Source organism: Coregonus clupeaformis, chromosome 15, assembly GCF_020615455.1.
Source record: "Coregonus clupeaformis isolate EN_2021a chromosome 15, ASM2061545v1, whole genome shotgun sequence".
NCBI classification, from domain to species: domain Eukaryota; kingdom Metazoa; phylum Chordata; class Actinopteri; order Salmoniformes; family Salmonidae; genus Coregonus; species Coregonus clupeaformis.
In genome coordinates this window covers 20,292,160-20,314,351 of record NC_059206.1, presented here as the reverse complement: position 1 = coordinate 20,314,351, position 22,192 = coordinate 20,292,160, and the positions used below count along the sequence as shown (strand labels likewise).

The window sequence follows — 22,192 nt, the reverse complement described above, 5'->3', positions numbered from 1 at the left end:
GCCTCTCTCAGCCTATTGCGGACAGTCTGAGCACTGATGGAGGGATGGTGCGTTCCTGGTGTAACTCGGGCAGTTGTTGTTGCCATCCTGTATCTGTCCCACAGGTGTGATGTTCGGATGTACCGATCCTGTGCAGATGTTGTTACACGTGGACTGCCACTGCGAGGACAATCAGCTGTCTGTCCTGTCTCCCTGTAGCACTGTCTTAGGCGTCTCACAGTACGGACATTGCTTTTTTTTTGCCCTGGCCACATCTGTAGTCCTCATGCCTCCTTGCAGCATGCCTAAGGCACGTTCACGCAGATGAGCAGGGACCCTGGGCATCTTTCTTTTTGTGTTGAGTCAGTAGAAAGGCCTCTTTAGTGTCCTAAGTTTTCATAACGGTGACCTTAATTGCCTACCGTCTGTAAACTGTTAGTGTCTTAACAACCGTTCCACAGGTGCATGTTCATTAATTGTTTATGGTTCATTGAACGAGCATGGGAAACAATGAAGATCTGTGAAGTTTTTTTGATTTTTCTGAAAAAGGGAAATTTCTTTTTTTGCTGAGTTTACAATCCAGGTGTGCAAAGCTCTTAGAAACTTACCCAGAAAGACTCACATCTGCAATCACTGCCAAAGGTGATTATTACATGTATTGAATACTTATGTAAATGAAATATTTCTGTATTTCATTTTCAATAAATTAGCAAAAAGTTCTAAAAACATATTTTCACTTTGTCATTATGGGTTATTGTGTGTAGATGGGTGAGAAAAAACATAAATTTAATCAATTTTGAATTCAGGCTGTAATACAACAAAATGTGGAATAAGTCAAGGGATATGAATACTTTCTGAAGGCACTGTACCTATAACTAAATGTACAAAGGAAGTACCGTACAGGGTACCACCCCAGTGACAAGCGTTTGCACCCCTTTATGAACAAATCTGAACTTTTTTTTCTAAGAGTGAATGCCCAATATGTTTCTTCATTCTACAGTACCTAAAACAATAACTCCACTGGATACACTGTCTCTATTCTCAGACAATACACAGCCTAGCCCTAGACCCATGTGAGCGCCGTTGCTCCAGCACATTGTCTCCTTACTCTGTGGTCGAGGATTGATGACAGTACTCACGTCGGCATTTCTTGCAGCAGGTGCCCTCCACATTCACGGGGAGAGAGTCCTCTGAGCAGTTGGCAGGGGGACAGAATATCCTGTGACACTCCACCACTCCGTTCTGTAGAGACAAGAGATTACCCTAAAACACACAAATAGCATTACAGAGAGCTCTAACATCCCAGTGTGTGTGCGTGTCTGTGGTACTGCCAACAAGATGAGTGCAAAACATACAGACAAAAACATACTGCATTCAAAAATCATGTCCTCACTTATCAGTCCTCACTTATCTGTTATTTGTGCAAATCACATAATCAAACCATCAAACTCAATCATATCAACTGGACTCTGTAATAGACTCATAGAAGGAAGTCATGGTGGTAATCTCTCTCTCTCAATGGAATATACTGGACTGTTTGTAATTAAGCAATAATAATGATAGTGATACTCATATTAACAGCAATTATAACAAATAATAATAAAGAATAGGCAAATATGAATAATCACACTATACTTCTCCCTGACTGTCCCTCAGGTTGTATCAGGAGGCCTCAAATTTGGCTGCTAAAACACAGCATTTTGTTTTTTTCACCAATTATGTATTTAAGTTCATCTTCAACATTTAAGTTTTCTAATTCTTCGTATTGTTGTATAATGTGGGGAAATAGTTTATTTCTTATGTCAAAATATCTATCACAGTTTCACAGAAAATGCAGCTCTGTCTCTATCTCTTCCTGGGGGCAGAATCAGCAGCCATGTTTGCCTGGGACGACTGGTCTCTATGGCCAGGCTGTGCTCACTGAGTCTGTACATAGTTAGTATTTTCCTCAGTTTTCTATCAGTTACAGTTGTCAGATAGTCTGCCACTGTGTACTGTCTGTTTAGAGCCATATAGCATTGCAGTTTACTTAGATTTGTTGTGGTTTCTCCAATAGGTAATATATTTTTCATTTTGCTTTGTGAAAATTTGGTTGGATCTGATTTTCTGAATGCTGTCCTGAGGCTTTGTTTGGTTGGTAGTGGTTAGTGAATTGAGCCTCAGAACCAGCTGGCTGGTCACCTCTTGGCATTTGAGGGCTTTATATGTGGGGTCAATTGTTTTAAAATGATTATAGCGTTTGGTGGCTCTTTTTTGGATATTGACCAGAAGAGGGAATTCTGCTCTGCATGCATTGTTTGTAGTTTTTCTCTGTACTCTGAGGATGCTATTACAGACCCCACACCTCGCTGCCATATAGTGCAATTGGCTATATTATTGATTTGAATATTTTGAACCAGATCCTAATTGATATGTCTAATTCGATAGATATTTCAATGGCATAGAAAGCCCTCCTTGCTTTGTCTTTCAGTTCATTTACAGCCAGGTTGAAGTTCCCTGGAGCCCAGTAAAAATGGATATCGGTTTCCCTGACATCTGGATCTTTTCTGGAATATCATACTTTTTGTCGTTTTGAGATTGACTGTCAGGGCCCAGGTCTGACAGAACTGTTGCAGATTATCTAATTGTTGCTATGAAACATATTTTGTGGGGGACAGCAGCACCAGGCCATCTGCATACAGGAGGCATTTTATATCTGTGTCGTTAAGAGTGAGATAGGGGGATGTTGATTGTTGTAGTGTTTTTGCCAATTCATTAATGTTTTGTTTTGGTTCACCTGTTTATCAATTAAGGTGTGAAGAGTATAAATGATCTGATGTTCGATAATTTGGTAGGAACCCAATTTGACTTTTGTTTAGGACATCGAGAAAGTGCAGTAATCTGCTGTTCAGGTTACTGCACAGAATATTTTCCCCAGGTTGCTGCTCTCTCGCTCTCTCTCGCTCTCTCTCACTCTCTCTCGCTCTCTGTCCCACTCTCTCGCTCTCTCTCAATCTCTCCTTCTCTCTCTCCTTCTCTCTCATTTTCTCTCTCTCTCTCTCTCTCCCCCATCTCTCTCTCTTGCGCTCACCCTTTCTCTCTATCCATCTCTCTATCTCAATCTCTTTCTCTCTCCACCCCCCTCTCTCTCTTTCTCTCTTTCTCTCTCTCTGTCACTCTCACCCTCCCTCTATATCCCTCTCTCTCAATCTCTCCTTCTTTCTCAACCCCCCCCTCCCCCTCCCCCTCTCTCCTCTCTCTCTCTCTCTCTCTCTCTCTCTCTCTCTCTCTCTCTCTCTCTCTCTCTCTCTCTCTCTCTCTCTCTCTCTCTCTCTCTCTCTCTCTCTCTCTCTCTCTCTCTCTCTCTCTCTCTCTCTCTCTCTCTCTCTCTCTCTCTCTCTCTCTCTCTCTCTCTCCATGCACCACTTAATTTCATGACTAATCTAAAATGGCGTCTCCCACGGGGCTTGGTGGATATCAGTTAATGGCATGATATCTGCGGGAGGAAATCGCACTCACAAAACTCCATCCTGGGCCCGACATGCAGCGATGCAGCAAGTTTAATTCACAAGGGTCTGAGATTGTCCTGATTCTACACATTTTCTGAGTTCAACACGCTCATGAGGAGGTAGGAACTCTTATTACTGGAAGTATTATTTGGTTGGGAATGCTTGGTTGATAGAAGGATGGAGAGAGAGAGAGAGAGAGAAAGAGAGAGAGAGATAGATTGAGAGAATGAACTACAAGACAAAATACAAACACTTCAACCCAAAAAGGCCTGTGGTGTTAATGGTATCCTAAATGAAATTATAAAATATACAGACCACAAATTCAAATTGGCTATACTTAAACTTTAACATTATCATCAACTCTTCCCCAATATTTGGAACTAAGGTCAGATCACCCCAATCCACAAAAGTGGAGACAAATTCGACCACAATAACTACCGTGGGATATGCATCAACAGCTCCTGTCACGTCTCCTCCCGTTGCTCCCCTCTGGTGCTCTGATTCACCGGACTACTGAGCCACTGGTCTGAGCGCACCACCTCGGCAACACCGGAATGGAAACCCAACGCACCCTAATCACCTCCAGCGCACCTGCACCTCATCATCTCATCACCACCCCTATTTAGTGTGATTGTTTAGCTTCGTGTCGTTTACTCTATCTTTGTTATTTCTCTTGCTCATTGTTAAGTAAATCTTGACCTTGTTAATTCCTGCGTCTGCGTCCTGCCTCTTCGTATACTCAGTACGCGTCACAGCTCCCTTAGGAAAATCCTCTGCATTATCATTAACAGCAGACTCCTACATTTCCTTAGTGAAAACAATGTTCTGAGCAAATGTCAAATTGGCTTTTTACCAAATTACTGTACGACAGACCATGTATTCACCCTGCACACCCTTATTGACAAACAAACAAAACAAAACAAAACAAAAGCAAAGTCTTCTCATGCTTTGTTGATATCAAAAAATGCTTTTGACTGAATTTGGCATGAGGTTCCGCTATTTAAATTGGTGGAAAGCGGTGTTGGAGGGAAAACATGCAACATTATAAAATCCATGTACACAAACAACAAGTGTGCAGTAAACGTTTATTTAAAAACACACAGATTTCTTTCCTCAGGGCCGGGGGGTGAGACATGGATACAGCTTGAGCCCCACCCTCATCAGCATTTATATCAATGAATTGGCGAGGGCACTAGAACAGTCTGCAGCACCCGGCCTCACCTTACTAGACTCTGAAGTTAAATGTTTATTGTTTGCAGATGATCTGGTGCTTCTGTCCCCAACTAAGTAGGGCCTACAGCAGCACCTAGATCTTCTGCACGGATTCTGTCAGACTTGGGCCCAGACAGTAAATCTCAGTAAGACAAAAATAATGGTGTTCCAAAAAAGGTCCAGTTGCCAGGACCATAAATACAAATTCCACCTAAACACTGTTGCCCTAGAGCACACGAAAACGATACATACCTCGGCCTAAACATCAGCACCACAGGTAACTTCCACAAAGCTTTGAATGATCTGAGAGACAATGCAAGAAGGGCCTTCTACGCCACGAAAAGGAATATACAATTTGAGCCTTTTACACCATGAAAAGGAACATAACATTTGACATCCCAATTAGGATCTGGCTTAAAATATTTGAATCAGTTATAGAACCCATTGCCCTTTATAGGTGTGAGGTCTGGTGTCCACTCACCAACCAATAATTCACAAAATGGGACAAACACCAAATTGCATGCAGAGTTCTGCAAAAGCATCCTCTGTGTACAACGTAATACACCAAATAATGCATGCAGAGCAGAATTAGGACAATTTCCGCTAATGATCAAAATCCAGAAAAGAGCGATTAAATTCTACAACCAACTAAAAATAAGTGATTCTCAAACCTTCCATAACAAAGCCCTCACCTACAGAGAGATCAACCTGGAGAAGAGTCCCCTCTGCCAGCTGGAACGGGGACTCTGCTCACAAACACAAACAGACCCCACAGAGCCCCAGGACAGCAACACAATTAGACCCAACCAAATCATGAGAAAACAAAAAGATAATTACTTGGCATATTGGAAAGCATCCACAAAAAAGCAGAGCTAACTGGAATGTTATTTGGCCCTAAACAGAGAGTACATATTATCAAAATACCTGACCACTGTGACTGACCCAAAATTAAGGAAAGCTTTGACTAGTGTATGTACAGACTCAGTGAGCATGCTATCGAGAGAGGCCGCCATCAGCATACCTGGCTCTCAAGAGAAGACAGGCTATGTGCCCATTGCCCACATAATGAGATGGAAACTCAGCTGCACTGCCTAATCTCCTGCCAACTGTATGACCATATCAGAGACACATATTTCCCTCAAATTACAAAGACCATTAACGAATTTGAAAACAAATCCAATCTTGATAAACTCCCATATCTATTAGGTGAAATACCACAGTGTGCCACCACAGCAGAATGATTTGTGAACTGTTGCTACAAGAAATGGGCAACCAGTGGAGCACAAACACCATTGTAAATACAACCTATATTTATCTGTTTATCTATTTTCCCTTTAATACTTCAACTATTTGCACATGTTTACAACATTGCAAATAATATAACATTTGAAATGTCTATATTCTTTTACAATTTTTGTGAGTGTAATGTTTACTGTTCATTTTGATTGTTTATTTCCCTTGTGTTTATTTCCCTTTTGTTTCTTCTCTATTTCACTTGCTTTGGCAATGTAAACATATGTTTGACATTCCAATAAAGCCTGAATTTAATGTAATTTAATTGAGAGAGAGAGAGAGAGAGAGAGAGAGAGAGAGAGAGAGAGAGAGAGAGAGAGAGAGAGAGAGAGAGAGAGAGAGAGAGAGAGAGAACAAGCGAGAGCTGAGATGAGATAGAGAGAGAGAGAGAGCGAGAGAGAGGGAAAGAGCAAACAAGAGAGAGGCTTATACTGTATACCCTGAGGCAGGTATTGTACCTGTGTTCAATATTAGGTTATATCCTATTTTAGTATATTACATTATATTACATTATCTCATTATATCATATTGAACCCTATTACATTGTCCTTGTTGTGGACACAATTAAGCTCATTAGCTTTTGCGACGAAATAGAGAAAGAATGAGAGAAAGAGAAGGGAGAAGAAATACTAAATATATATATATTGTTATTTATTGTTTACTGTTCCTAATTATCATTATTTGTGACTTGTTTCAGGAAACTAGGTGTATGTTGCTTCACAGGAGTGCCATTGGAAAGTTTTTTTTATCATTTTGTTCAAAATGCGTTTTTTGGCAGAAATGCATTCTGGAACATAATTAATAACAAACTTGCATGCAATACAATTGTTAAATTACGAGCCTAGTTGGCTTAGCCACAGAAAAAGACACCAACCTTGGTCTGCCATGTAGCCCACTTCTGTCTATAATATGAGCTGGTCAATATGTGTAGGTAATCCTTTCTAACAAGCTTTTTTGAAAGATATCATGTAGTAGAACTGCATAAGTGTTGCTCTCCACTTTCTGGAGGACCGAGTTTTGAAATCAGTGGAATTAGAGTATGATAGCTAAGGAGATGGAGAAAATTCTGGCATTTGATTGCAAATATGCAGACGGAGTCAAAAAGAGAACACACAGAATGCTGTTGTGTAAAAAAACCCTGTCTAAGGGCAACCATGGCATCCGTGACAGAGAGGGAGAAGAGTTAATCCATGTATACGGGTAAGAGAGTCTAGCTAGCTACGTTTTCAGATATTACACATTTCTAATTCTGTCAGAAAGTCGTTTTCATTTAAAGTTAAAGTGTACTCTAAGCTAGGTTGCTAACGATAGCTGGCTGGCTAGCTAGCTAACGTTATGTATATGATCTGTGTTATTCTGCCCTGGTATTGCGTTCCCGTGCAAAACTAGACAGATAGCTAACAACTGAGTCTTCAATAAAACTTCCAAGGCGTGACTTTTCTTGAACGAATGTATTGAAAACGTTTATGTTGTGAAACTGCAAATACAGAAAATAATATACTTTAGTATTCAATTCACATTGACATACTGTAGCTGTACATTATACATTTCAAGTTGAAGTTGCATAAATACAAAGCAAGTGCCAAGTTACCATGTATCTGGCATGACGACAACCAAATAGATAATTACTCTATGAGTAACAACTAGCCAACTCCTTTCATTACTCTAATAATGTACAAACACTTCTGTACAATAACAAAGCATATTACACTAGAAACAGTAACAAACTATAGTATGTTTTACACTTCTTTTACATGACGCACGAGCAAACTAATACAGCTAACGGCATCCATGAAAGTCAATGCAATTTGCGTGAGTAAATGTAACCAATTAACATTGATAAGTAAGCAATTCTGTCAATAACAATATTATCATCACTTGCAATATGCTTGAATTGAACTTACAAACAAATATTTTCCGAGGCTGAAGCGTAACAAGAAATAGTTGCACTGAAAGAACTGTACAGTAACGTTGTTTCTAGCTGCTTGTCTGCGTGCATAAAACAACTTTACTTCCGGGTTTTTCGTACAATTCTAAGTACCAGAAAGCTCCACTAGGGGGCGCTAAACACCATGGAACACAATGAAAGTCACTCTTAATCACTATAATAAAATAATCTGTTACCTTCTAACAAGATGGCAGCACACTCCCCGCCTGGTATAATGAGATTGTGCCACTATGAAATCAAATATTTTGCCTCTAGGATGCTTCAGAAAGAAGAACAACAATCTCTGAGATTGGTCTCAGAAACACCTTAGCAATCCCTTGCTTGACAACCTTTAGTTCTACTTTCCTGACCTTTCCGTCAGTACTGGGAAAGGTTTTGACCACAAGTCCGACTGGCCAGTCATTTCTGTGCGTCTGACTGTCTTTCAATAAGACAACATCTCCCACTTTCACATTTGGCTTTTCTGCTGTCCATTTTCTGCGTCTCTGCAGTGTTGTCAGGTACTCCTGTCTCCACCTTTTCCAAAAAGTGTCAGCGAGACACTGGACTTGCTTCCACTGTTTTCCATGAAGATCGTTCATGTGGAAATATCCAGAAGGGGCTGAGGTAGCGTTGGTCTTTTGTGTCAGTAACATTGAGGGTGTAAGAATGGCAGGCATGTCAGGATCGGTTGACACTGACACTAGGGGTCTCGCATTGATTATTGCCATAACTTCAGACATAAGAGTGCTCAAGACCTCATGTGTGAGACGAGTGGAGCCCGTCTGAAACAGCATAGCATCAAGGATACGTCTGGCAACCCCAATGAGTCTCTCCCAAGAACCACCCATATGAGACGAGTGTGGGGGGATTAAATACCCAAGTACATCCCTTGTCTGAGAGGTATTTAGTCAACTCTGAGTCATTTGTGTCGATTCCCAGTTCCCTGCAGGCACCTATAAAGTTTGTACCTCGATCAGAGCGTAGCACTTTTGCTGGACCGCGGATAGAGAAAAAACGCCTCAGCGCGTTGATGAAGCTGGATGTGGACATGGATTCGATGAGCTCAATATGGACTGCTCTAGTAGACATACATGTAAAGAGTACCGCCCAGCGCTTGGAGTCTGCACTACCACCTCTAGTGCGACGCAGTTATGACATTCCATGGTCCAAACACATCAAGTCCAACACTGGTGAATGGTGGCTCTGATGTGAGTCTGTCTGCAGGTAAGTCCGCCATCTTTTGGTCAATTGACTTTCCTCTAACCTTACGGCAGGTGACACACTTGTGGATGATACCAGAGACCAGATGTTTGCTCCCAATAATCCAGAAGCCTGCTGCTCGAATAGCTCCATCTGAAAAATGACGGCCCTGGTGAGCCACTTGCTCGTGATAATGTCTTACCAGCAGAGTGGCGACATGATGCGTCCGTGGGATGATGAGAGGATGTTTTTCGTCTTGTGACAGGTCGGCAGAGGATAATCGGCCTCCCACCCTCAGCAACCCATCCTCATCAATCACTGGGTTCAGCTTTTTGAGTGTCCTTTGTTTTGGTAACTCTTTTCCTTTCTCAAGGCATTTGAATTCCTCTTTGAAGGCTTCATGTTGCACACAGTGAATGATTGCTCTTTTGGCTTGTGACAACTCACTTGTACTGCATGGTTTTTTACACTGATGCCAGCCTCTGCAGTTGTTGTCGTCCGCACTTTTGTGAAAGGATCTGGCAACATGAATGAGTCGTGCTGTGGCTCGATTGAGAGCTTTCCAGTTCGAGAACCTCTCAAAGCGATGAGAGCCGAATTGAGCTCCAGAAACCTTAGTGACGAAGGCAGTGACGTCTGGCCGAATCTCTGCGTCTGCGTCAGGCTCTACAAGGTCAAAATTGATGGTCTCAGACTCACTTGAGTTTGCTTGAGCCAGAAAAGGGGGACCTGAGAACCAACTGGTGTGCTTTAAGAGTGCGGCTCGTATGGGCCTGGTTGCATGGTCTGCTGGATTGCTGTCAGTGTTTACGTAACACCACTGGTCTGGATTGGTAGACTTCCTGATACGAGTTACCCTATTGGCAACATACACATAAAATCTTTTGGTGACATTGTGGATGTAACCGAGAACTATCTTACTGTCTGTGTAGAACTTGGCTGCATTTACATCAATGTCTATTTCATCTCTGATCAGTTCATACATCTCAACAGCTAGCACAGCCGCACACAGTTCTAGGCGTGGGATAGTGTGGGCCGGTCGAGGGGCCAATTTAGATTTCCCCATGACAAATCCAACATGGCATTGACCTTCCGAGTCAATAACTCTCAGATAGGCTACTGCTCCTATGGCTACTGTAGAGGCATCCGAGAAGATGTGCAGCTCTCTTCTTTGAGTGGTAGACAAGGAGACTGGGATGTAGGGCCGCTGAATATACAGATGTTCCAACTCCATCAAAGATTCCTTCCACATTTTCCATTCCTCTTCTTTTTCTGTGGGAAGGGGGCATCCCACTCACTCTGATCAGAAGAGAGTTCTCTGATTAAGGCTTTCCCTTGCATTGTTATTGGAGCCACAAACCCAAGGGGGTCATAAAGACTATTCACTGTGGACAGGATGCCTCTCCGTGTAAAAGGCTTCTCATTGTGGGACACCTGGAATGTGAAGCTGTCTGTTTCAGGTTCCAGGAAAGTCCTAGGCTCCGTTGAAAAGGGAGAGGATCTACTCCGAGTTCCAAGTCTTTAAGTCCTTGGCACGGTCCTCCATGGGGAAGGCTTCCATAACTGTTTTGCTTTGGATGCAATCTTGTGTAGTTTCATGTTGGACTCCGCTAACATTGCTTGTGTTTTTCTCATAATGTTGATAGCTTCTTCTGGAGTAGCTACTGATATCAGCCCATCATCGACATAAAAGTTCCTCACTACAAACTGCTTGGGTTCTGACCCGTATTCCTTCTCACCCTGTAGAGCTGCTCGTCTCATGCAGTAGATGGCTACGGCTGGTGAGGGGCTGTTCCCAAATACATGGACTTTCATCCTGTACTCAGTTATGTTTCTATCTGGGTTGTTGTCTTCATACCAGAGAAACCTTAAGTAATCTCTGTGATCCTCACGTACACCAAAACAGTAAAACATTTGTTGCACATCTGTCGTTAGTGCAATGCCATCCTTGCGAAGCGCATTAAGACGCCCAAGAGTGTGTTGTTTAAGTCTGGACCCCTGAGCAGGACGTCGTTCAGTGACACGCCTTGACACTCAGCGCTGGAGTCAAACACCACTCTTATTTGTTCAGGCTTTTGTGGATGGTAAACACCAAATATTGGCAGATACCAGCGTTCTTTGTCTCCCTCTAGTGTCGGAGAATGTTCAGCTTGGTCGTTATCCAGCATCTTTTGCATGAAGTCAATAAATTGAAGTTTCATGCCAGGCTTTTTGTCTAAAGTCCTACGAAGTGATGTGAGACGCTTCATGGCCTGCTCCCTGTTATTAGGAAGACGACGTCTAGTGGGGCGAAAGGGTAGTGGAGCTACCCAGTTGTTTCCATCATCCTGGAAAACCTGTTTGTCCATAATGTCCAAGAAAGCTTTGTCTTCCACAGATGGTGCTGGTTTATCATCGTCTTGTGTTTTGTTGAACACGGAACATCCCAGGCTGTCTGTGTTCACAGTTGTGCTTGGATCTCTCGAGTGCCCTGTAGAGAGAGAAATGTGTTGCTGAGCTACGCTGCTGTAGTTCTCTTTCACCTGGATGATGTCAGGGCAAGGGCTCAGATAGGACGTGCGACCATTCTGAAGTATGTTTGTCCTGAACACGTTAACACTGGCTGGTCGGTGAGCCGTTCCCAGACAAACTTCCCCCACGATGACCCACCCGAGGTCGAGTCGCTGTGCATAAGGAGTGTCGTGGGGCCCATTGATTTGTTCTCGTACCTTGTGGACCCTTAAGATGTCTCGTCCTAAGAGCAGGAGGATGGGAGCGTCTGGGTCCACAGCTGGAATTTTGTCCGCCACTGGTTGCAGATGGGGATGATGATGCGCAATGTCTGGGGAGGGAATCTCCATTCTATCGTCTGGCATCATGTCACACTCTATCAGAGTAGGGAGAGTGAGCTGCTTGTGTCCGTCTATAGACTCCACCATGAAGTTGACGGCTCTCCTGCCTGAAGTCTCTGTTACCCCAGAACAGGTCTTCATGGTGTATGGAGCAGAGTTGTCATTGATGTTGAAGAGATTGAAAAACTCTGTCTTGGCCAGAGATTTGTTGCTCTGTTCATCAAGCACTGCATACATTTTGACAGCTTTCTCTCTTTTCCCAGCTGGATAAGCTTTGACTAGGCATATTTTTGAACATGATCTTGGATTGGCTGCCTCACCACAGATCTCGGTACACTTTGAGGTGACTGATAGAAGAGCATCTTCACCTTGCTCCCCGCCATGCTCTTTCTCTGCTGTAGCGGTGTCTATCGTTGAAGGAGCTGGACATGGATGCAAAACAGCAAGATGTCTGTCGCTGTCACACTCGGAGCACTTGATTGACACCTTACAGTCTTTAGCTCTGTGCTGAGTTGACCCACAACATCGGAAACAAATGCCATTCTCTTTGAGATATGATTTGCGCTCATCTAGGGTTTTGTATCTAAATCCGCAACACTTTTTAAGAGGATGAGGCTTGTTATGTATTGGACAGTGATGGTCAGGGCTTTCAACCTTTGTCTTACTTGGTTTGGTTTGGTGGTCTGAGGGCTCAGATGACACATCTGTTTTGTGTACAGTCACAGGTGTCCTGCTGCTGTACCTGACAGGTTTCTCACTTTTCACAGACACCTGGGTAGTTGAGGTGTAGAGGGTGAAGCTGGGGTCGTTTCTAATTTTCGCCTGGTTCCTGATGAATCTCGAGAAAAACGAGAATGGTGGGAATGCTACCCAATAGTCCTCCTTGTATTTGGATCCCTGTGCTATCCATTTCTCTTGTAAACTGAATGGAAGTTTCTCTACTATACGGTTTACCCCACGAGATGTGTCCAGATAAGCGAGGCCTGGAAGGTACCCTTCTTCTTTAGCACACTCCAGTTCGAGAAGAATGTCACCCAGTTCTCTTAGTTTGTGATTGTCTTTGTTAGACAGTTTTGGAAATTCATCAATTTTCTTCAACAGTGCATTCTCGATCACTTCGGGTGTACCATAGCACTCTTCTAGTCGTTGCCAGACCATGTTAAGCCCTGCTGTTGCATTGAGAATATAGACAGATCTAATTCTCTTTGCTTGCTCAGACGACTCTGCCCCTAGCCACTTGGTAATTAGATCTAACGCTTCCCTGGCTGATAGATTCAAGTCTCTGGTCGCATTGAGAAAAGATGCTTTCCATGCCCAATAATTTTCAGGACGATCATCAAACTTCAGGAGTCCGAACTCACCATCTCACGGCGCAGGAGGTACTTGGTGAGTTCTGGTGCCACTTGTGACTCAGGGAAGCCTTGTGTCGGTGACTGGAAGTGGGTTTGTTTTCCCTTTCCACCATGCTGCTTTTCATTTCTTTTGTACGGAGAGTCTCTGCTCATGCTCCGTTGTTTGCTACTTTCTGGATTGTGGCCTGTAGCTGGGTCAACACTAAGCTCTTGTGTCTCTACTTCAAATGGCATTTCAGCAAAGTAGGGCCTAGCATGTTGTTGCACATACTCACAAGTACGTTGGACTGGATTTAAGGGCTGTGTCCCTGTGTTGAGTTCTCTGTGGAGCTCTCTGCGTTCAGACTCTACAGCTTCTTCAAAGGCTACAGCTTCAGCCAACGCAGCAGCAGCTGTTCTCTCAACTTGGAGAACATATAAACTTGCATCCAGTTCCGCTTTTTGTTTCATCATAGAAGCTTCCTTTTCAGCATAGGAGACTCTAGCACGCGTCGTCCGCCTTGGCACGTGCTTTGATGGCTGCATAACTTGCCGTTGAGGATCTGCTTGACTGTTTTGATGACCTTGATCTTGCAGACTGAGACTTGGTCTCAATGTGCTGAAGAGGCTCCTCCATCTCTCTTACTCGCTCCTCTTCCTCTTTCTGTCGAACACTTGCCTCTGGTTGCTGCATCGTAGACTGCTGGTCATCCCTAGGATCAGAGGCTTTGTTGGCTAATGAACGTAGAATCATAACCACCACGTGCGATTATTCTTGTGCTTGAGCCCGCCGTGATGATGTTTTTTCACTATTCTGCCCTGGTATTGCGTTCCCGTGCAAAACTAGACAGATAGCTAACAACTGAGTCTTCAATAAAACTTCCAAGGCGTGACTTTTCTTGAACGAATGTATTGAAAACGTTTATGTTGTGAAACTGCAAATACAGAAAATAATATACTTTAGTATTCAATTCACATTGACATACTGTAGCTGTACATTATACATTTCAAGTTGAAGTTGCATAAATACAAAGCAAGTGCCAAGTTACCATGTATCTGGCATGACGACAACCAAATAGATAATTACTCTATGAGTAACAACTAGCCAACTCCTTTCATTACTCTAATAATGTACAAACACTTCTGTACAATAACAAAGCATATTACACTAGAAACAGTAACAAACTATAGTATGTTTTACACTTCTTTTACATGACGCACGAGCAAACTAATACAGCTAACGGCATCCATGAAAGTCAATGCAATTTGCGTGAGTAAATGTAACCAATTAACATTGATAAGTAAGCAATTCTGTCAATAACAATATTATCATCACTTGCAATATGCTTGAATTGAACTTACAAACAAATATTTTCCGAGGCTGAAGCGTAACAAGAAATAGTTGCACTGAAAGAACTGTACAGTAACGTTGTTTCTAGCTGCTTGTCTGCGTGCATAATAACAACTTTACTTCCGGGTTTTTGTACATAATTCTAAGTACCAGAAAGCTCCTCTAGGGGGCGCTAAACACCATGGAACACAATGAAAGTCACTCTTAATCACTATAATAAAATAATCTGTTACCTTCTAACAAGATGGCAGCACATGTGTAGTAATATTATTCGTATCTCAGAGCCATTTGCATTGCTAGTTATAGCCTAATGTTAGCTAGCTAACATTGAACCTGGTTGGTTAGCTTCCTGCATATGCATGCAGGGTAGTAACGATATGAGTTGGGATTATGGTTAATTGTTTAGCTAGCTAGCTACATGTCTAACAAGACTCCACTATAAAAGTACAGTGAGGGAAAAAAGTATTTGATCCCCTGCTGATATTGTATGTTTGCCCACTGACAAAGAAATGATCAGTCTATAATTTTAATGGTAGGTTTATTTGAACAGTGAGAGACAGAATAACAACAACAAAAAATCCAGAAAAACGCATGTCCAAAATGTTATAAATTGATTTGCATTTTTATGAGGGAAATAAGTAGAAATAATTCTGTCTCCCAGGTGTCTTTTATACAGGTAACGAGCTGAGATTAGGAGCACACTCTTAAAGGGAATGCTCCTAATCTTAGCTTGTTACGTGTATAAAAGAAACCTGTCCACAGAAGCCATCAATCAATCAGATTCCAAACTCTCCACCATGGCCAAGACCAAAGAGCTCTCCAAGGATGTCAGGGACAAGATTGTAGACCTACACAAGGCTGGAATGGGCTACAAGACCATCGCCAAGCAGCTTGGTGAGAAGGTGACAACAGTTGGTGCGATTATTCGCAAATAGAAGACAACAGAACTGTCAATCTCCCTCGGCCTGGGGCTCCATGCAAGATCTCACCTCGTGGAGTTGTAATGATCATGAGAACGGTGAGGAATCAGCCCAGAACTACACGGGAGGATCTTGTCAACGATCTCAAGGAACCTGGGACCATAGTCACCAAGAAAACAATTGGTAACACAGTACGCCGTGAAGGACTGAAATCCTGCAGCACCCGCAATGTCCCCCTGCTCAAGAAAGCACATATACAGGCCCGTCTGAAGTTTGCCAATGAACATCTGAATGATTCAGAGGAGAACTGGGTGAAAGTGTTGTGGTCAGATGAGACCAAAATGGAGATCTTTGGCATCAACTCAACTCGACTTGTTTGGATTTGGAGGAATGCTGCCTATGACCCCAAGACTACCATCCCCACCGTCAAACATGAAGGTGGAAACAGTATGCTTTGGGGGTGTTTTTCTGCTAAGAGGACAGGACAACTTAACCGCATTAAAGGGACGATGGACGGGGCCATGTACCGTCAAATCTTGGGTGAGAACCTCCTTCTCTCAGCCAGGGCATTGACATTGGGTCATGGATGGGTATTCCAGCATGACAATGACCCAAAACACACGGCCAAGGCAACAAAGGAGTGGCTCAAGAAGAAGCACATTAAGGTCCTTGAGTGGCCTAGCCAGTCTCCAGACCTTAATCCCATAGAAAATCTGTGGAGGGAGTTGAAGGTTTGAGTTACCAAACGTCAGCCTCGAAACCTTAATGACTTGGAGAAGATCTGCAAAGAGGAGTGGGACAAAATCCCTCCTGAGATGTGTGCAAACCTGGTGGCCAACTACAAGAAACGTCTGACCTCTGTGATTGCCAACAAGGGTTTTGCCACCAAGTACTAAGTCATGTTTTGCAGAGGGGTCAAATACTTATTTCCCTCATTAAAATGCAAATCAATTTATAACATTTTTGACATTAGTTTTTCTGGATTTCTTTTTGTTCTTCTGTCTCTCACTGTTCAAATTAACCTACCATTAAATTATAGACTGATTATTTATTTGTTAGTGGGCAAACGTACAAAATCAGCAGGGGATCAAATACTTTTTTCCCCTCACTGTAACTATTTCAATAGAATGTTTATGATGTCACTGCGACAACTGTCGATAGACGTAGCTGGTACATTTCCTCTGGCTATCTACTCCGATTTCAGAGCACTCTCGTCCGAGTGTGCCAGAGCGCAGAATAACTGACGAATTTACGAACGCTCAACACCCGTTGAATATGGCCGGTGTCCGTAAACGTTGGCAAAAAAGCTTGATTAAATTTTTGCCAGCAGCACATTTGCAGTCACCAATGCTCTGGATAACATAAAAACAGCCCAACCAGCTCTGCTAGGGTGAGTAAAATGGTCAGAGTGAGCTGTTCTCTCATTTTTGTCTGGAAGTAACTAGCAAGCTAACCAACGTCTTGACTGCTTGACTGCTGTTGCTAGGTCAGAACGCTCGGATCAACCCTACTCCTCGGCCAGAGCGTCCAGTGTGCGCTCTGAATGCACTGAGAAAGAAACGCTCTGAATTTACGAACGGACAATCTGACAACGCTCTGAGTTTACGAATGACCAGAGCACACTCTGGCACTCCAGTTTGTATTTACGAACACACCCGTAGTATAAGCTAGCCTTTAGTCTTGAAATGTTTGGTTGTTTAGTACATAGCCTCACATGTGAATCCTTAAAGAGATGGGTGGGGCTAAATCTTCAGAGGGTGTGAACGATGCTGAATAGGTGTAGACAAAGAAGAGCTCTCCAGTAGGTACTGAAACATTCAACAGTGAGGTTACAAGTTATCAACTTTCAAAGCAGAATAACTTTCTCATTGTTTCTCCATGTTTTAGCTCTTAGTCTCTACTTTTATCCAATGTAAAAAAAAAAAACATTTCAAATTTTGCTACGTAAGACGGAGTCGAGCCGGTCGGACACATTTGTATGTTTTTTATTTTGTGAATAGGCGATATGCACAGGCGAGCATAACGCATTTCCGGTTAAATCTCAGGATGGATTTAAACTTCCGGTTATCATAGAATGCTGTGCTACCGTATGCTAGCATTGAATACTTGTCGTCAAAAACATCCGAAACGGTTAATTTTCGTCGTTGTTGTTGTTTATCTTCATGTTTATGTTAATGTTTTTACTTGTAATACTTCGTCTTGACTTATAACACGATGACGTGTAAACGTACGAAAGTGTCCTTTCAAAAACGGGATGAGAGCTCTTCCAGCCATCACTGCTGTGTGCCGCAATGTACAGTGTCTGCCAGCAATTCTTCTGTTAGTTTTTTTACTTTTCCCAAAGACAGTGAATTACATAAACGGTGGGTGATTAACATTCGACGAGTCAACTTTCTTACAACAAACACACGAGTCTGCAGCCGACACTTTCTAAGTGAAGATGTGATAGAGCCTCCGACTCCAGCTGGGCGCAGACGTCTGAAGAAGGGAGCTCTTCCAGTGCTGTTTCAATGGAACAATTTCAGTCTTCCAGCCCCACGGCCCGGAGTTTGGGAAAGGACCGAGCGTCCCAACACAGAAACCATGAATGATCCGTCTGTGGAATTGGACTGTCCTCCTGACCATGACTACTGCAACAGTACTGAACCTGCTGCGCTGGATATGTCCCTTGACCACAATGAAGAACTTAGTGTAGAGATAGCAAGGCTCCGAAATCAAATTGAGGAGATAACTATCAGCAGCAAGTTCTGCTTGGAGCGGTTTGCTGGATCTGATGATGACATCAGGTTTTTCACAAGGTAAATTAAAATGTCCAATGTGTTTAATATATATGCCTATGTATTTGAGCTGTCAACAATGACTAGTATTATTATCTGTTTAAATGTTGCATGTGTGATGTGTGTTGTTGTAAGCTACTGGAAACCTTGAATTTCCCTCGGGATGAGTAAAGTATCTATCTAAAACTATCTAGATCTAGGCTATCTACTAGCGCATTAATTGTATTTTAAAATACTGAGAAGAGCAGTAAGCAAAAGGACTGACGTGTGTGTGGTCCAGTTTCTGACCTTAGTGCCAAATGTTCTAAGATGTTGTACAACTGTCAATAAGGTTGCTAACATGCTAGTATGTATGTGACACAACTGTCTGGTATTGAAATGATACAAAACATTGTTCGTGGTTTATGCCACTTCTGCTCTGTTTCAGTGCACGAAAGTACAGGAGGGACGACAGACATGCCACATTCAGAGTAATGGACAGTCTGATATAGTAATGCAACCAAATGATTGCATATCCCACACCCAGCCACACAGGAACAGTAGCTTTTAACAAGCACAACTGGCTGTGAATCACGCAATGTCATCTGAAATACACAGAAGCATAATTTAATGGGTTTTGAAAGACGAGGGTCTACAGCAGCAGGAAAACTTGTTCTTTCTACTTTTTACTGGTGTAAGCAACTTATCTACTGTCTCGTGTCACTTTTGTGCTTTCTGCATCACTTTCCTGCTGTCTTGCACCACTTAGCTATACTGTCTCCCACCACTTACCTATTGTCTTGTGCCATTTACTTCCCTTCAAACAGTATTGGCAGAGCAGTAGGTGAGTGGTGCAACATTGTAGCCTAGTACCAATAACAACAGTAGAGTGAAGGTTTTGCTCCTAATTCCTCTTAAAAAGTAGAAACATCATGTACAAAAGCAAGGAAGTTGGGCCATATGTTTATAAAGAAAGAAGTAAAGATGACAGGACAGTTTTGAGTAGAACATCAGCAGTTTGAAGAATAGCTGAGTGGAATATGTTACTGTCATTGCAGTCATCAAGTCAGGAAAAAATAGTAATCTCATTATTGTTTACATTTCAAACCAAACTCCAATTTGTTTACAACAGACCCAACAACAAAGCATGGCAATTCCCACTTAGTTACCCTGGTCTGTATTAGGCCACCACTGTTCAGCTATCGTGAAAACCACTAAAGTTCTAAAGTGTTCTCTTAGCAATGGCAATCAAAGATGTGGTAATATTAAACGAATAAAACGTGTTGAACGGAACCTTGAACAAGTTCAACAGAACTTTGAACGTGTCACTTAATCTAGTCCTACTCTCAGCTGGTGTGGTGGCTTTAGTTTCTTCATTGAGCGGTAGCAGTGGGATCTCACAGAGATCTCATTTGTAGCCCTGTTTTTACCTGATACTTTCATAAAAGTACAAACACATGAAGTGAGAGGTATATACACATGATTCAACTTTATTTAAAGCATGATTAACCCGAAGCAGGACGGAGTCATGACTTAAAACCCAAAGCAAGGCTTCTAGCTCAGGCTAGCTAGTGTTAGCATATTACCTTCAAAGTTGCAAAGAAAATAAGAAACGTAAAATTGGAAGCCTTTATCCAGTTTGCTACGTGGTGTCGTACTGGATGTCCGGACGACCCTCCATATATCATTAACAGATACTTTAGGCAACTCCAGCAAACACCTTGTAAACTTCTTCTCTGCCATCATAACGGTCTACTGTCACTGTCTAATATTTTTTTCCGGTAACCGGAAAACCTCAAACTTCCTTACACCAATGCGGAAGTGATGCGTGCATAGAGCCTATTGAAATATTGTACATGTTTAAATGTTTTTTTATTTTGTAAATTGAACTGAACTGAATATCACAAAAATATACAAATTGGCTAGTGTGAGGTGAAAGTATTGACTTTTGTATCTGTGTGAGGGGTGGGATGCCCACCATGCAGCCGCAGTTCCTGCAGTTCTCTGGCTCCACCCACAGCTCCTTGTCTCTGTAGACCACACCGTTGGCACTGCACGTCCTCTCACAGCGGCAGCCCTCCAGCTGGGTCAGCCTGGACTCTGCGTAGTTCAGCTGGACACTCACACACAAGCACGCACACACACAGGCACACACACACACACACACACACAGATAAATACACATCATCATCCATTTAAATATCGCAGCACTATAGTCCAATTCAACCAGTAAGAAGAGTAAGAGGACAAAAAATGCAAAAGCAACCAGCTACACATAGAAATGGACATTGGTGTGTGTTTAGCCCCCAGTGTTTTCTAGTCGTCCTACACTCTAAACAATTCTGGGTTGTTTGGATGACCCAACTGCTCGGTTGCATGCATTGGGTCACTTAGCTGGGATGTTTTCTTTAAAAAGAGCAAGATTGAGTTATTGATGCTGGGTTATTGATGCTGGGTTATTGAGATATGACCCAGCGGCTCAGATCAGAAGATTGAAGGCTGGGCTTAGTCGGAGCGTGGCTTTCAGATTGTTATTTTTGGCCACCCGTGAGAGTAAATGTAATTCCGGTTCATCAGTTATGTTGTATAGTTATTACATGCTAAGGTTGAACACTGACACTTTTGTAGCTTTAATGAGGCTTACACATGTGTATGAGTTCTTTAAGAGCTTTTGCATATCTCAATGTTGGGATAGCTACCATTTTGTTACATTATGTAAATAATAATGTTATTAATTTTATATTAAAATATGTAATGTGCATAAATATTGAAGGGAAATATACATTTGTACTGTACAAAGTTAACATAAACATTTCCTCTCACTGGTGGCCAAAAAAAACTATCTGAAAGCCACGCCCCTAATAGGTCATGTCTCCTGAAAATAAGCTATGGAATACCTTAAAAAAGACACAGCTGCTGGGTGAATACAAACCCAACTGATGGTTGTCTGGGTAATCCAAACAACCCAACATGTTGGGTTATTCATGCGAACCAACTGGCTTGGTCAAAATAACCCACTGTGGGTTCTGTCCAATATTTACCCAGCGCCAACATTTTTTGGAGTGTACCCTCAGCATATACCACACACACACACACACACACACACACACACACACACACACACACACACACACACACACACACACACACACACACACACACACACACACACACACACACACACACCCTCAGTGCTTAAGAGAGGATGTGCTCCATTGATTTAGGCTGGGTCCCAAAAATGGGCCCTTGTCAAAAGTAGTGCACTAAAAAGGGAATATGGTGCCATTTGGGACACAGACACATCTTTTGCATTTATTTATTAGGGATCCCCATTAGATGCAGCCGAGGCAGCAGCTACTCTTCCTGGGGCCCAAACACATTAAGGCATTTACATCACACATAAAACAAAAGATAAAACAGTACATCATATAACATTGTTACATCATATATCTACTATACAAAATGTACAACAATATTACAATGTACGTGTGTGTAGAGTGTGTGTGCTAGCGTGTGTGTGCGTATGCGTGTCTGTGTGTTCTTCACAGTCCCCGCTGTTCCATAAGATGTATTTTTATCTGTTTTTTAAATCTGATTCTACTGCTTGCATCAGTTACCTGATGTGGAATAGAGTCCCATGTAGTCATGGCTCTATGTAGTACAGTGTGCCTCCCATAGTCTGTTCTGGACTTAGGGATTGTGAAGAGACCTCTGGTGGCAGGTATGTTGGGGTATACAGTACATTACCAAGCATTTCACACATATTATCCAGATACTCTGTAGCTCAGCTGGTAGAGCACGGCGCTTGTAACGCTAAGGTAGTGGGTTCGATCCCCGGGACCACCCATACACAAAACAAAAAAATAAATAAAAAATAAATAAATGTATGCACGCATGACTG

At 42.5% G+C, this 22,192-nt stretch overlaps 1 protein-coding gene across 1 annotated transcript in view; it reads right to left on the bottom strand.

Moving 5' to 3' along the window:
• LOC121582250 (protein kinase C-binding protein NELL1-like) overlaps window positions 1-22,192 on the bottom strand; it is a 604,927-nt gene that overhangs the window by 260,613 nt on the left and 322,122 nt on the right. Inside the window, exons 8-9 of the mRNA XM_041897923.1 lie at window positions 20,270-20,404; window positions 1,119-1,221 (exon numbers count right to left, since the gene is read on the bottom strand). Coding sequence (XP_041753857.1) covers window positions 1,119-1,221; window positions 20,270-20,404 — 238 coding nt within the window. The remainder of the gene's footprint in view (window positions 1-1,118; window positions 1,222-20,269; window positions 20,405-22,192) is intronic.